We start from the raw sequence: 11,004 nt of genomic DNA, 5'->3' as shown, positions 1-11,004 counted from the left end.
AGAGCGGCACCAGCTGGCCGGACAGACCGACACCAGCTGGCCAGACAGAGCGTCGCCGACAGGCCGGACAGAGCGTCACCAGCTGGCCGGACAGACCGACACCGACTGGCCGGACAGAGCGGCACCAGCTAGCCGGACAGAGCGTCACCGACTGGCCGGACAGAGCGTCACCGACTGGCCGGACAGAGTGTCACCAGCTGGCCGGACAGACCGACACCAGCCGGCCGGCCTGCCGTGCCCCCTCCGGCCGACGGCGCGGGCGGTCAGCTGGCGGCTCTGGGCCGCCGGTCCGGTCGAGTCAGCAGCGGTACGCAGGGGCCGGAGGAGCCGGTTCTGGCCACGTGGCGTGGTGCAGGCCGCTCTGGTGACGGAAGGTCGAGCCACGCCGCTCGGCGGAGCGCTCGGCGGGGCTGGCCGCGTGGCGTGGTGCAGGCCGCTCTGGTGACGGAAGGTCGAGCCGCGTCGCTCGGCGGTGCTCTCGGTGGGGCTGGCCGCGTGGCGTGGTGCAGGCCGCTCTGGTGACGGAAGGTCGAGCCACGTCGCTCGGCGGTGCGCTCGGTGGGGCTGGTCGGGTGGTCTGGCCGGCCGCCTCAGCAGGCCACACGCGGGGCCCAGCTGTGCTGCCTGCCCCGTGTCAGAGCGACGGCAGAGCGAGGGCGAGGAGGTGCGGTTTTTGACGGAGCGGAACACAGACTGTCTGGCTGTCCGTCTCAGCAGGGAGAAGACGGTCTAGCTGTCAGTTGCAGCAGGCAGGATGGCCTGAGTCTAGGATCTAGAAGAATCATGCGTCCAACTATCGAGGAGAATCGTAGGTCTAGGCGTTCATGTCGGCAGCCATGTCACGCGATTCAGTACTGGAATTATTTGGGAAGTCCACCAGCTGGAGGCCCAGAGCTAGCCCGATGTTTTCCTACCACACCGCTCTGGGTCGCTTGGTGACTCAGCGGAAAACAGACGGTCTCGCTTCACCACCGTCTGCCATCTGCATGAAGCAGCCTTTATTGGTCGCTGCGTGGTTGGCAGCGCGGGGACAGAGAAAAAAGGCCGACTGCTAATCAGATTCACCATTAAACAAGCGACACAGACGGGTACGGACTTGGTGCCTCTGATTGCCCCATCAACTCGTTCAAGTATTGCTCCATTTGTGCAGAAAAACGAACACCCACACAAGCGACTGTGAATGAGCTCAGAGTTTTTATGCTAACAGCTATCAACCTTTGATATGTCAACTGGTACTGGTTTAACAACGTTATCAAACATGACATTGATTTTGTTGTCAACTCGCCGCGTTCCAAGCTATACTTCTGACCACGAACGAAAACAAGGTTGAGAAAAAATGAGATCTAAGAACCAGGACATGTGGTTCCAAGGAAAGCTCTGGACCTGTGCTGTATCTGCCACTAGAATGATGTTAAAGTGATAGATTATTCGAGCTCCTGCACCCAGTACAACCAATGCAGAGTAACTGGTATGCTACATGCACGCTGCGCAGGCAGCTAATAAGGAAAATTAGAACGAGTTTTATATCGTGAGTATAAGATTAGAAAAGTATATCTGGCAAATATCAGGTCAGAAAATTACTTACCACAAACATTAGTCACCACAAGCGTCGCTCAAAGCCCACAAACATCACAATGGTTCAGATTCTCACATATTAGCACCCAAAACACGTTGCTGCCACGGGCTGCCCAAAACATGAGGACTAGGCTGAAAACTCGAAGACCCATACCGCATATCAGAATAGGAATAAATTTTCCCATGGGCATCTGTTTTTACCATAAAACATAGAGCTATCCCTAAACGCGCATTTCCGAAACAATGGTCACCTAAATCGGGTTCCAAGATCTCGTCTTTGTGCTCGGCCTCGGACGAACATTTCGAATGTGCAGCGGTTCTGAGATCTGGGGGTCTGCGCTCTCTTTATTTGTTGCTAAAGTTGTATTTTAGGGTTGCATTTGTTACGCTACGTTCCACTGTACACGCCGGTGTAACACGTGCTTCCCGCGGGGTGTACACACTCCCCGCACACGCACGTGTCGCTCCCTCGCTCTCTCGCCCTATCAGCGCATGAACTTCAACCCATCGATGCAGATGGCGAAATTGGCATAGATGCGACGAAGGTACAACATTGGTCATAGAGCACATTTGGCTAGACACAAAACACTGAAGACAGTGCATGAAGACTGTAGGTAGAGGTGGTAGCTGCCCAACACCATGCCTTTCGTTTATTTGTTCACCGACTTCCCGGACCGCATTAGATTGTGGATAACTGCGTTAGCTGAAGTTATGCACTGTCAACTTTTCGCATTAAAGAAAGCAATTTTCTGTCCAGGTTTTCGTTTGCTAGATTAGTCACCGCAGCGATAGCACCATTTATGGAAACGTTGCCGTACGTATTTGTTGCAATAATGGTGAACATGATACTATCCAAGGAAGTTGAGCAGGGAATCCTCTACTTCCCCGCAATAGGACTTGAGTTAGGCACATGAATGGGGATGAAAGCCAAAACCTGAATTAAAATCCTGCTGAGGAGACATAACAAGTTGTATAAAGTATCGCCACAATCGGCCACGATGGGGCGAAGTGGAATGTTGGTCTTGCTAGTGTTCAGTTGTGTAATTATATTGTGCGACATGACGGAAGGGCGGAGGCGATCATCTCTTTTGGAAGCTTCTTCAGGGTTGATTAAATGGTAAAGCATCTTCTGGACGTTTTAGTACGTTTAGGTTAACTGGACACGCTTCCGTGCTCCTCGAATGGTTTTCGCGTCGTTCTCAATATGATTTTCTTTGTTCAAAGCCACAAAACCTTTGCATTTGCGTGACAGATTAGCGAGTAAGTTTTTGTTGGTGTACTGGAGCATCTTGCTCTGTGTAGCATTATGAGTTGTTTTCTTTTTCTGCAATGCTTGCATGTTGCAGTGCTTGCAATTGCGTGCAAATTCGTTACAGTACTTTCAGTTGAGTCTCCGCCCGGCCTGGTGACTTCGAAAGCTGGTAGGCTGGATTACTCGCGCATGATGGCCGATGTTAAACGTTGGCCTGCGTTACGATACTCTGCGAGGGATGCGCAGCGTTTGATTAGGTATCCGCTGCCATCGTTTGGCGTCTCTGACGTGTCTCCATCGTGGGCCGCAGACAGCTCTTTCGATGCCTGCTTCCCGACACGATCCATTAGCACCTTCCGTCCCCCCCCCCCCCCCCTCCCTGTCGGCCGTTGTCCCCTGGACACCGTGTCTTGTCGCTTCCCGCCGCCAAGTGCCGCGTGCTCTGAGCAGCCGTCACGGGTCTGGAGCGGTGACACAGTCACTTGCAGTTCACAGCTCGAGGTTCGTCAGGTCCACACAGACCCCGTTATCCGGTCTGTACGACCACGCGCTCTGCATGACCTGTGTTATGTTGGAGCTCGAAGCAGTGTTCGCCCCGCGCTCTTTAGTTCGCAGGCTGTACTCAGGCAGAAAGATCACGAACCATAACGACACACGACGCAAGATTCACGGGCGGTATCAGTGGTTCATTCACATCTCGGCACAGGGCGTGACCTCCCTGCTGCCACGGGATGATTTCGTCACCAAGCGAATAGCGGCGGACGGAGCACTAGCGCCACCTGCGTGCGCTCCTGCGGAGTTTGGACCGGAGGCCGGCAGCCAGCGGCGCGGGCCGCCGAGCGTGATGCCCTCGGTCGTCGCTGGAGCACGCCGCCAAAAGGGCAGATGCCAGGATCGCGACTGCCCGAGGAGTGTGACCCGATCCGTTTTGGAGACGGCAATACGTCGCGAAGGGAAAGCACCTGCCGAAGGTGACCCACGGCTGTTGCTGTTGAAAGATGGCGGCGGCAACAGCTGAGAGACATAGCAACACAGCAGCCGACTAATCACACTCATCATGATTTGAAAGGCTAGGATAGATCGGGAAATCGCATCTCCCCTGGTCGCTCTCTTAGACCGGGACCAGATCGATAAGGCCATTCAGATGAGCCTCCAAAGTTGAAGCTTAGAGACCGATCCAGTCGTCATATACGTCCGTGAAGTTTGCGATTTACTTCACAATCTATTTAAAGACGGGTTCCGAGTTCGATGAAAGCGTGTGGGATGGTCAGTTACGGTACGAGAACGGAAGGGCTCCGAGTTCGATGAAAGCGTGTGGGATGGTCAGTTACGGTACGAGAACGGAAGGGCTCCGAGTTCGATGAAAGCGTGTGGGATGGTCAGTTACGGTACGAGAACGGAAGGGCTCCGAGTTCGATGAAAGCGTGAGGGATAGTCAGTTACGGTACGAGAACGGGTGGGCTCCGAGTTCGATGAAAGCGTGAGGGATAGTCAGTTACGGTACGAGAACGGGTGGGCTCCGAGTTCGATGAAAGCGTGTGGGATGGTCAGTTACGGTACGAGAACGGGAGGGCTCCGAGTTCGATGAAAGCGTGAGGGATAGTCAGTTACGGTACGAGAACGGGAGGGCTCCGAGTTCGATGAAAGCGTGAGGGATAGTCAGTTACGGTACGAGAACGGGTGGGCTCCGAGTTCGATGAAAGTGTGTGGGATGGTCAGTCACGGTTCGAGAACGGATGGGTTCCGAGTTCGATGAAAACGTGTGGGATGATCAGTTACGGTACGAGAACTCCCAACTGACATCTGTCTTCCAGCAACATATAGCATTAGGTTTGAATTTCAGTACTTAGTGACACCAAACTCCATATCGCCCAAAACCTGCAGGCCGAATGTAAATTTAAGCTCCTGAATCGTTTTCAGCGCTTAAATCAGGGTCAGTTGAAGGGAAACTCCATATCAACCAAAAATTATCGCCTGGTTTCCGAATTCTAAACGTCATAATTGTCTTCAGTGCGTAAGCTAGCGTCCATCAAAGAATCCTGACGTCTCAAGGTCACCCTTGAAGGTAAAATTCCAATGTAGACTGGGAGTTTCTCGTCATCTGACCTTGTACAGTGGTCTCGATTGGGCAGATTTTGGGGTCGGATGCTAGTTTATGTGTTCAGTGGATATTCTGACGCTTGGAAATCCGAAATTGGTCCGTTTTGGGTGATATGAAGTTTCCTATTATTTGAACTTGTATTCGACCTTGAATTTCACGTTATATTGAAATGCAGGCATCAGATTCGACGTTTTTGCATCGCATTTGACCACCTGATGCCTCTTAATCGAAGCTGGAAATCGTCGCAAAATAAATCGCTTACCTCATGGACGTGGGGAGCCTCGCTAGTGGGCTCGGGGTGGACATTGGACGTATATCTGAGTCTGATAGTCTGAGTTTGCTCCGAAACGGGACGTTTTGCGCTACACATCGGGAAAACAGACCGTGCTTTGTCGAGCATCTCCAACCTTCACGAAAGAGAGCTTACTAGTGTCCCACTGAGTGACGCCGCTTTCAATCGCGGCGCCGAATATGTTTCGCTGGCGCTCCTAGGTGCAGGCTCGCAGCATCCTGAATATGCTCCATGCGAGGAGCATTTCGAAGTTGATCGTTCTGTGATCTGACTGACCTCCGGAAATAGAAGCAAGACAGGCCTTGAAGTTGCACTGGGAAATTATTTCAGCCGTGCTTTACCTTGAAATCATTCCGGACATGTTTCCCGTGGTTTTCAATGACATGATTATTAATGAATTTCCTGATCGTTCCATTTAATGATAATTACAATTCCACATCCAACACTCAACGCATCAAATATCATCTCATTGCAGTCATATGTCGCACGCTGTAAATCCGATATGTTTTCTGGTGAGGCTAGGATCGGGCACTTAATAGAGTTTCGTTCTTGCTTTGCCTCTGGGCTTCTGGAGCTTCTCTGGCTTTGCTTGGGAACATGTAGCAATGCGGAGGGCGGATAAATTGAGGTTCCGATACCTGTTCAGCACCGTTCACCAACGCTGTGGCAGGTGCTGAGAACGCTCGGGCTTGCGACGGATTGGTTGCTGCAACAAGCCCACTAATGCACGGCACGATGCGGTACCAAACAGGCTAACATACCTCCCAGATGGAAAAATACATTGACCTGATGGTTTATACCTAGCTGCCTGTATTACATAAAGCGCAATATAAAATCGCATAACCGTGAGAATCCTCTGAGGAGCACGTCACAGCGCCCGAGGGAAATACCAGCAGCGACCAAGACAAGTATTCACCAGCAGCGACCAGGGCAAGTATTCACCAGCAGCGACCAGGGCAAGTATTCACCAGCAGCGACCAAGACAAGTATTCACCGAGAGGCGTTGGCATCCAGGCAGCACACAAAAACAGAGAGCCCGCCCTGCTGGAACGTGCGGCGTCGAGCAACGACACCACGGGGGAACCACGCTACCTCCCATTGACTGCGAAAATTGTCCATCTGTCCAACGCGACGGACCGCGCCGCGCGGCCGGCCGGTGGGGTCCTCCGCCCGGCACCGGCATGGCGGGCTGGTCTGCGGGTCTGGGACCACGCCACGCCAGACCCGGACCTGCATGAGCCGGCAGCGGGCCGATCAATGTAACCTTGTTATTCTTTGCTTTACAGGGAGCGAGCGCTAGGTGTAACATGTAACATGCAGCAGCTCTGATAGGCTACTGCTTTTTCGGGGCATCCTCATTGAGCAGCCGAACACATACTCCCGTGCAGAACGCTCCAGCTAGCTGCAACCCGGCGTCGGCGCCCCCAGGCTCCGCTTGTCACGAGGAGCGAATGTTGTACTTGTTCTCATATGTCCAAGCGTTACATGGCCGATGGCGGATTAAGGAAGGTCCGTGCGACAGAGGCGCATGTGGAAAACAGACTGTGTCCTGGGAAAGCAATCTCAAATCGTTCAAATGGTTTAAGCTCCAACTGGTCACACACATTTGGAACATTATGTATTAGGGACTCTGGGCAGGGCCAAGCAAGATGATTAGCACGAAGAGGTCAACATTGTTAACACTAGTTTAAGCCGTTCACCAGTTTATCTTCACGGCATGAAGGAGGGCAGTTACGGCGGAGGAGACTACCATGATTTGAGACTGGGTTGCGGGGAGGGGGGGGGGGGCGGTTATTTTTTACCAGTGAAATCCAGTCCCGTTGACAGGATCTACGCACTACGAACAGAATAACGCACCCCACAAACGCTTACAGGCGCAGTGCTTATCAACGAGCCATCCGGGCAGGTTTGCCCTGGTGCCTTTCTCTTTAAGAAAGTAACTCTTTCAGCTACGCACTGGGCATGTTCACTCGGCTCTCCACTAGTTTTAATAGCCAAAATAGTTCCTCCATCGCCAAATTCTGGCATTATATTCAGCTGTTTTGTGGTGAAAACTGCCCCATGAGCCTAACGGGGGCGTGGGGCGAGTCCATGAGCCCCTCCCCTTGTGTGCGCAGCTGACGTCATGGTTACGCGCCAAACGTCCACCATCCGTTTTGGTTTCAGTACCAACTGGAAATCTGCAAGCAGTGTGTACTGGTTCAGCCACCGACCCGATGAAAACTGGGTCATGTCTCGCCGTGTAGTGCGGCGCAGCATGTGATGCAGCACTGGAGCTATGTGACAGTCGTACGGTACAACCGCCGTCCTTAGTCCTACCCACCACTTGCTGCCGCCACATCTAGGTCAACATGTTGCACTTGGCATGATCACTCACAACACAGCTCCCGAACATAAATATCATTGCGCGAGATAAAACAAGTACTAACACTTTAAGCACAATTTTAAAAGCGGCTAACAGACAACCGACGGACGGATGAGCCAATAGCGAACGAGTGATCGTCTCCCTCGCTCCGGCACGCCCCATAAAGGAACTCAATTCGCCTGCTTCGCAATTTCGTGGCTATTGTGTGGTTGGGACACCTTTGTTTGAGCCACTTACGCAAGTCCCCTTTCACGAACGCTACGGTTCAGCAGGCTCCACCTCGGACAAAATGCAGCGCCAGAGGTCACGCATGTATTCACAAACAGACGCGGTTGTTGTACCGACGGAACACGTGCGCCCAGGCACGCCGCCTCCGCACAGCACTGCGCTCAAGCGGAAAGATGTGGAGCTCGAGCCCAGGAAAACACAGGTAAATTACGGACAGCAACGTATTGCCTGCCACGTAACTAGGTTTCAGTCGTATGGAGGTTGTTAACGTCTAGTGATCTATGACAACAGCTTTCTTGTAATCGGCTGCCATGCCTTTAAGTTACTCGCCTACAGTCATATCCTCGCAGCACGGGTGTAGCTTCCTCTTAGCTGAGGGCTACCGCCCTCCCAACTTTGAGAAGCTGATCTAGTCCGGGGAGAAAACCCTTCTAAAGGTAGTGTGTAGTTACGGTAGCATTGCCGCTCACATCCACAACTGATTACGTGAAACCACGCCCCCTGCCTCACAGATTCCGCGTGTCACATTTGTTTTCCAAACTCGGTGTAAATACCAAATATGAACCGCGGCACACGTCCGGGCCCCCTAATACACGTATGCCGTGAAATTTACGATAAGGGACGCCGGCACCGTGCCGCACCGGACCAGCCCCGGAACACTTCGCGTCCCGGGAGCCGGTGCTGGAGTTCCGCGCCGCGCCGACCAAACAGGCGGGGTTGCCGCAGCGCAGTGTATTTGGCCGGATCAGACCGGCCCGGGCGACAGTCCGGCCCGCGCCGCGCACACGTCTCACGTACACTTGTCCGCACTGACCGGGCACAGGGGCGGGCACGAGCCACGCGCCGGCGGAAGGAAATCAGCTGCTGTTACACGATCGGCGCCCGTGCAGAATAAAACACCAGCACATTTTACGCGATGTAAAACCATAACAAGTCGTCAGAATTTCAGGGTCATTCTTCTTCCGTTCGGTAGAGGTCAGCTGGACCCGCCCCTGGCCGGGCCCGGCGGCGTCCGCTCACCCATAAACCCGCTGCCGGCCGGGGCGGCCGCCGGCGAGCACTCTAGATCAGCGCGGCGACACGGCGGCGGCGCCCGCCATCCGGTCTCTACTGCTCCTTGGGCCGGTAGAAGAGCTTACGCGACTTGATGACGCTCCACTTGTGCCTCTTCATGTAGTACGAGATGCTGATCAGCACCGAGAAGATCATCAGCGTCTGTGGGGAAGGAGGGAGGGGGGGGGGGGGGGGTTAGCGGCCCGACGCGATAGGTGTGTGGGGAAGGAGGGGAGGGGGGGAGGGGTTAGCGGCCCGGCGCGATAGGTGTGTGGGGAAGGAGGGAAGGGGGTTAGCGGCCCGGTGCGCTTGGTGTGTGGGGAAAAAGGGAAGGGGGGCTAGCGGCCCGGCACGATAGGTGTGTGGGGAAGGAGGGGAGGGGGCTAGCGGCCCGGCGCGAGGAGTGACGGCGCGGGGGAGCACCTGGACAGAGCCGCACAGAGCAGCACAGACGGGCCACAAAACACGGACAGCGGCAGGGGTTCACCTGCCCACAGGCCTGATTCGGTGCCGCGGAGGCGAACGCGCCTCAAACTGGCCACATGCGGCACCAAACCACCAAAACGAGCGTTTGGGGGTTGGCGGTCCAGGCCGAAGGGCATCCAGGACGGCGGCCACGGAAGACGGCACGTGAAAGGCGCCGGCCACCGACACCACTCTGACAGACACTGACTGGTGGGTGTGCGACGCCTCGCCGACACCGGCCGCGCTCGCGGGCGGCCCGTCGGCGGCTCCACAGAGCCCGGCGGCAGCAGACGCCGCCGCCGCCACTCACCTTGATGATCATCTTCTTCCTGGTGTCGTGCTCCGGCTCGGCGGTCCACTTCAGGAAGCTGCAGACGTCCTTGGCCAGCTGGCTCTGCGTGGCCGGCGTGCCGTCCTCGTACTCGATGATCTGCCGACGAGACCGTCCATCGTGTCCAGTGCCCTGTCGCTCGCTCCTCTCACAGACCAGCAACTCGCAATCGAGGCGAGGCAGTTGGATCTCCGCCGCATGGAGCCGTTCACGCCACTCGGTCCACACCGGCTGAGGCGGCCGGCAGCGACCCGTCCGGTTTACAGCGGATGCAGCAGCCGTCATGATCCTGGCTGAGAGTGTACGGGTCGATACGAAACCGAACGATCGCGCTATGCGTGATTCAAGGTAAGGCGACCAGATCGCGGCCCAGGCGCGGACGCGGGAGGCCAGACCCGTGGCTTCCCGCCGCAGGCCGGTACCAATGGCGACGGTGCCCAGGCCACACAACAAACCGACACCGACCTCGTCGCACGGAGTAACGCCCCATCGATGCGCGCACTGCACCAGCCCCGGGGAACCGCGATCGCTGAATTGCCTGCCGATCCGCGCAACTAACGTCTTTACCGCCACGGTACACCGCTGGAGCCAGTTACGAACTCCCTTAGCAATTCCCTTGTGCATTTTCGTCCATATCCCAACGGCTCCACGACTTTCGTTTCACCAACACCCGTTCGTAAACTGCAGATCGGTTGTTTTCCGCACACAAACTCACGCTGACAACGGACCAGGAGCCACAGGCCCCTCTTCCCTTTGCGGGCGCTCACCTCGTTGTAGAGCGCCTGGGCCATGCTGATGGCGCCACCCGGGAAGTAGGGGTTGTAGTACTGGCCGTCCTGCAGCTTGACGCCGGCCGGCGGCTCGCAGTAGCCGGTCAGCAGATGGAACAGGTAGTCCTGCGGGCGGCCGGCGGTCGCGTCACGGCGCCGGGTCACGGCCGCCTGGGCGGCGCGGTCCGCCTACGACAGCCACGGCAGCCCGCGTCCGCAGACGGCGCCGCGCCGGCTCAGGGGCACGGCCAGGGGGTGGGAGTCGCTGCGACAGCCACGGCAGCCCGCGTCCGTAGACGGCGCCGCGCCGGCTCAGGGGCACGACCAGAGGGTGTGCAGGCCAAACTCAGCGGAGACGCTGCGACAGCCACGGCAGCCCGCGTCCGTAGACGGCGCCGCGCCGACCCAGGGGCACGGCCAGGGGGTGTGCAGGCCAAACTCAGCGGAGTCGCCGCAGCAATGCGCCAAAGCGCGCTCAGGTTACAACTGCTCACGTCGAAGAGCCATCAGTAAAATGACGTTCAAATATGAATTACGGTTAACAATGCCGCCCAGCCGAAGCCGCGGCAGAG

At 56.0% G+C, this 11,004-nt stretch overlaps 1 protein-coding gene across 1 annotated transcript in view; it reads right to left on the bottom strand.

Annotated features, from left to right (window-relative positions):
* Window positions 1–8,530: 8,530 nt before the first annotated feature.
* Window positions 8,531–11,004, bottom strand: part of LOC119098753 (cytochrome c1, heme protein, mitochondrial-like) — a 62,307-nt gene continuing 59,833 nt past the window's right edge. The window contains exons 6-8 of the mRNA XM_037221778.1: window positions 10,430–10,558; window positions 9,642–9,761; window positions 8,531–9,028 (exon numbers count right to left, since the gene is read on the bottom strand). Of these exons, the coding sequence (XP_037077673.1) occupies window positions 8,921–9,028; window positions 9,642–9,761; window positions 10,430–10,558 (357 nt within the window). The 3' untranslated portion in view covers window positions 8,531–8,920. The remainder of the gene's footprint in view (window positions 9,029–9,641; window positions 9,762–10,429; window positions 10,559–11,004) is intronic.

This window comes from Pollicipes pollicipes, unplaced genomic scaffold, assembly GCF_011947565.3.
Source record: "Pollicipes pollicipes isolate AB1234 unplaced genomic scaffold, Ppol_2.1 Scaffold_4740;HRSCAF=5597_pilon_pilon_pilon, whole genome shotgun sequence".
Taxonomy (NCBI): Eukaryota; Metazoa; Arthropoda; class Thecostraca; order Pollicipedomorpha; family Pollicipedidae; genus Pollicipes; species Pollicipes pollicipes.
This window is presented reverse-complemented; position numbering and strand designations above follow the sequence as displayed.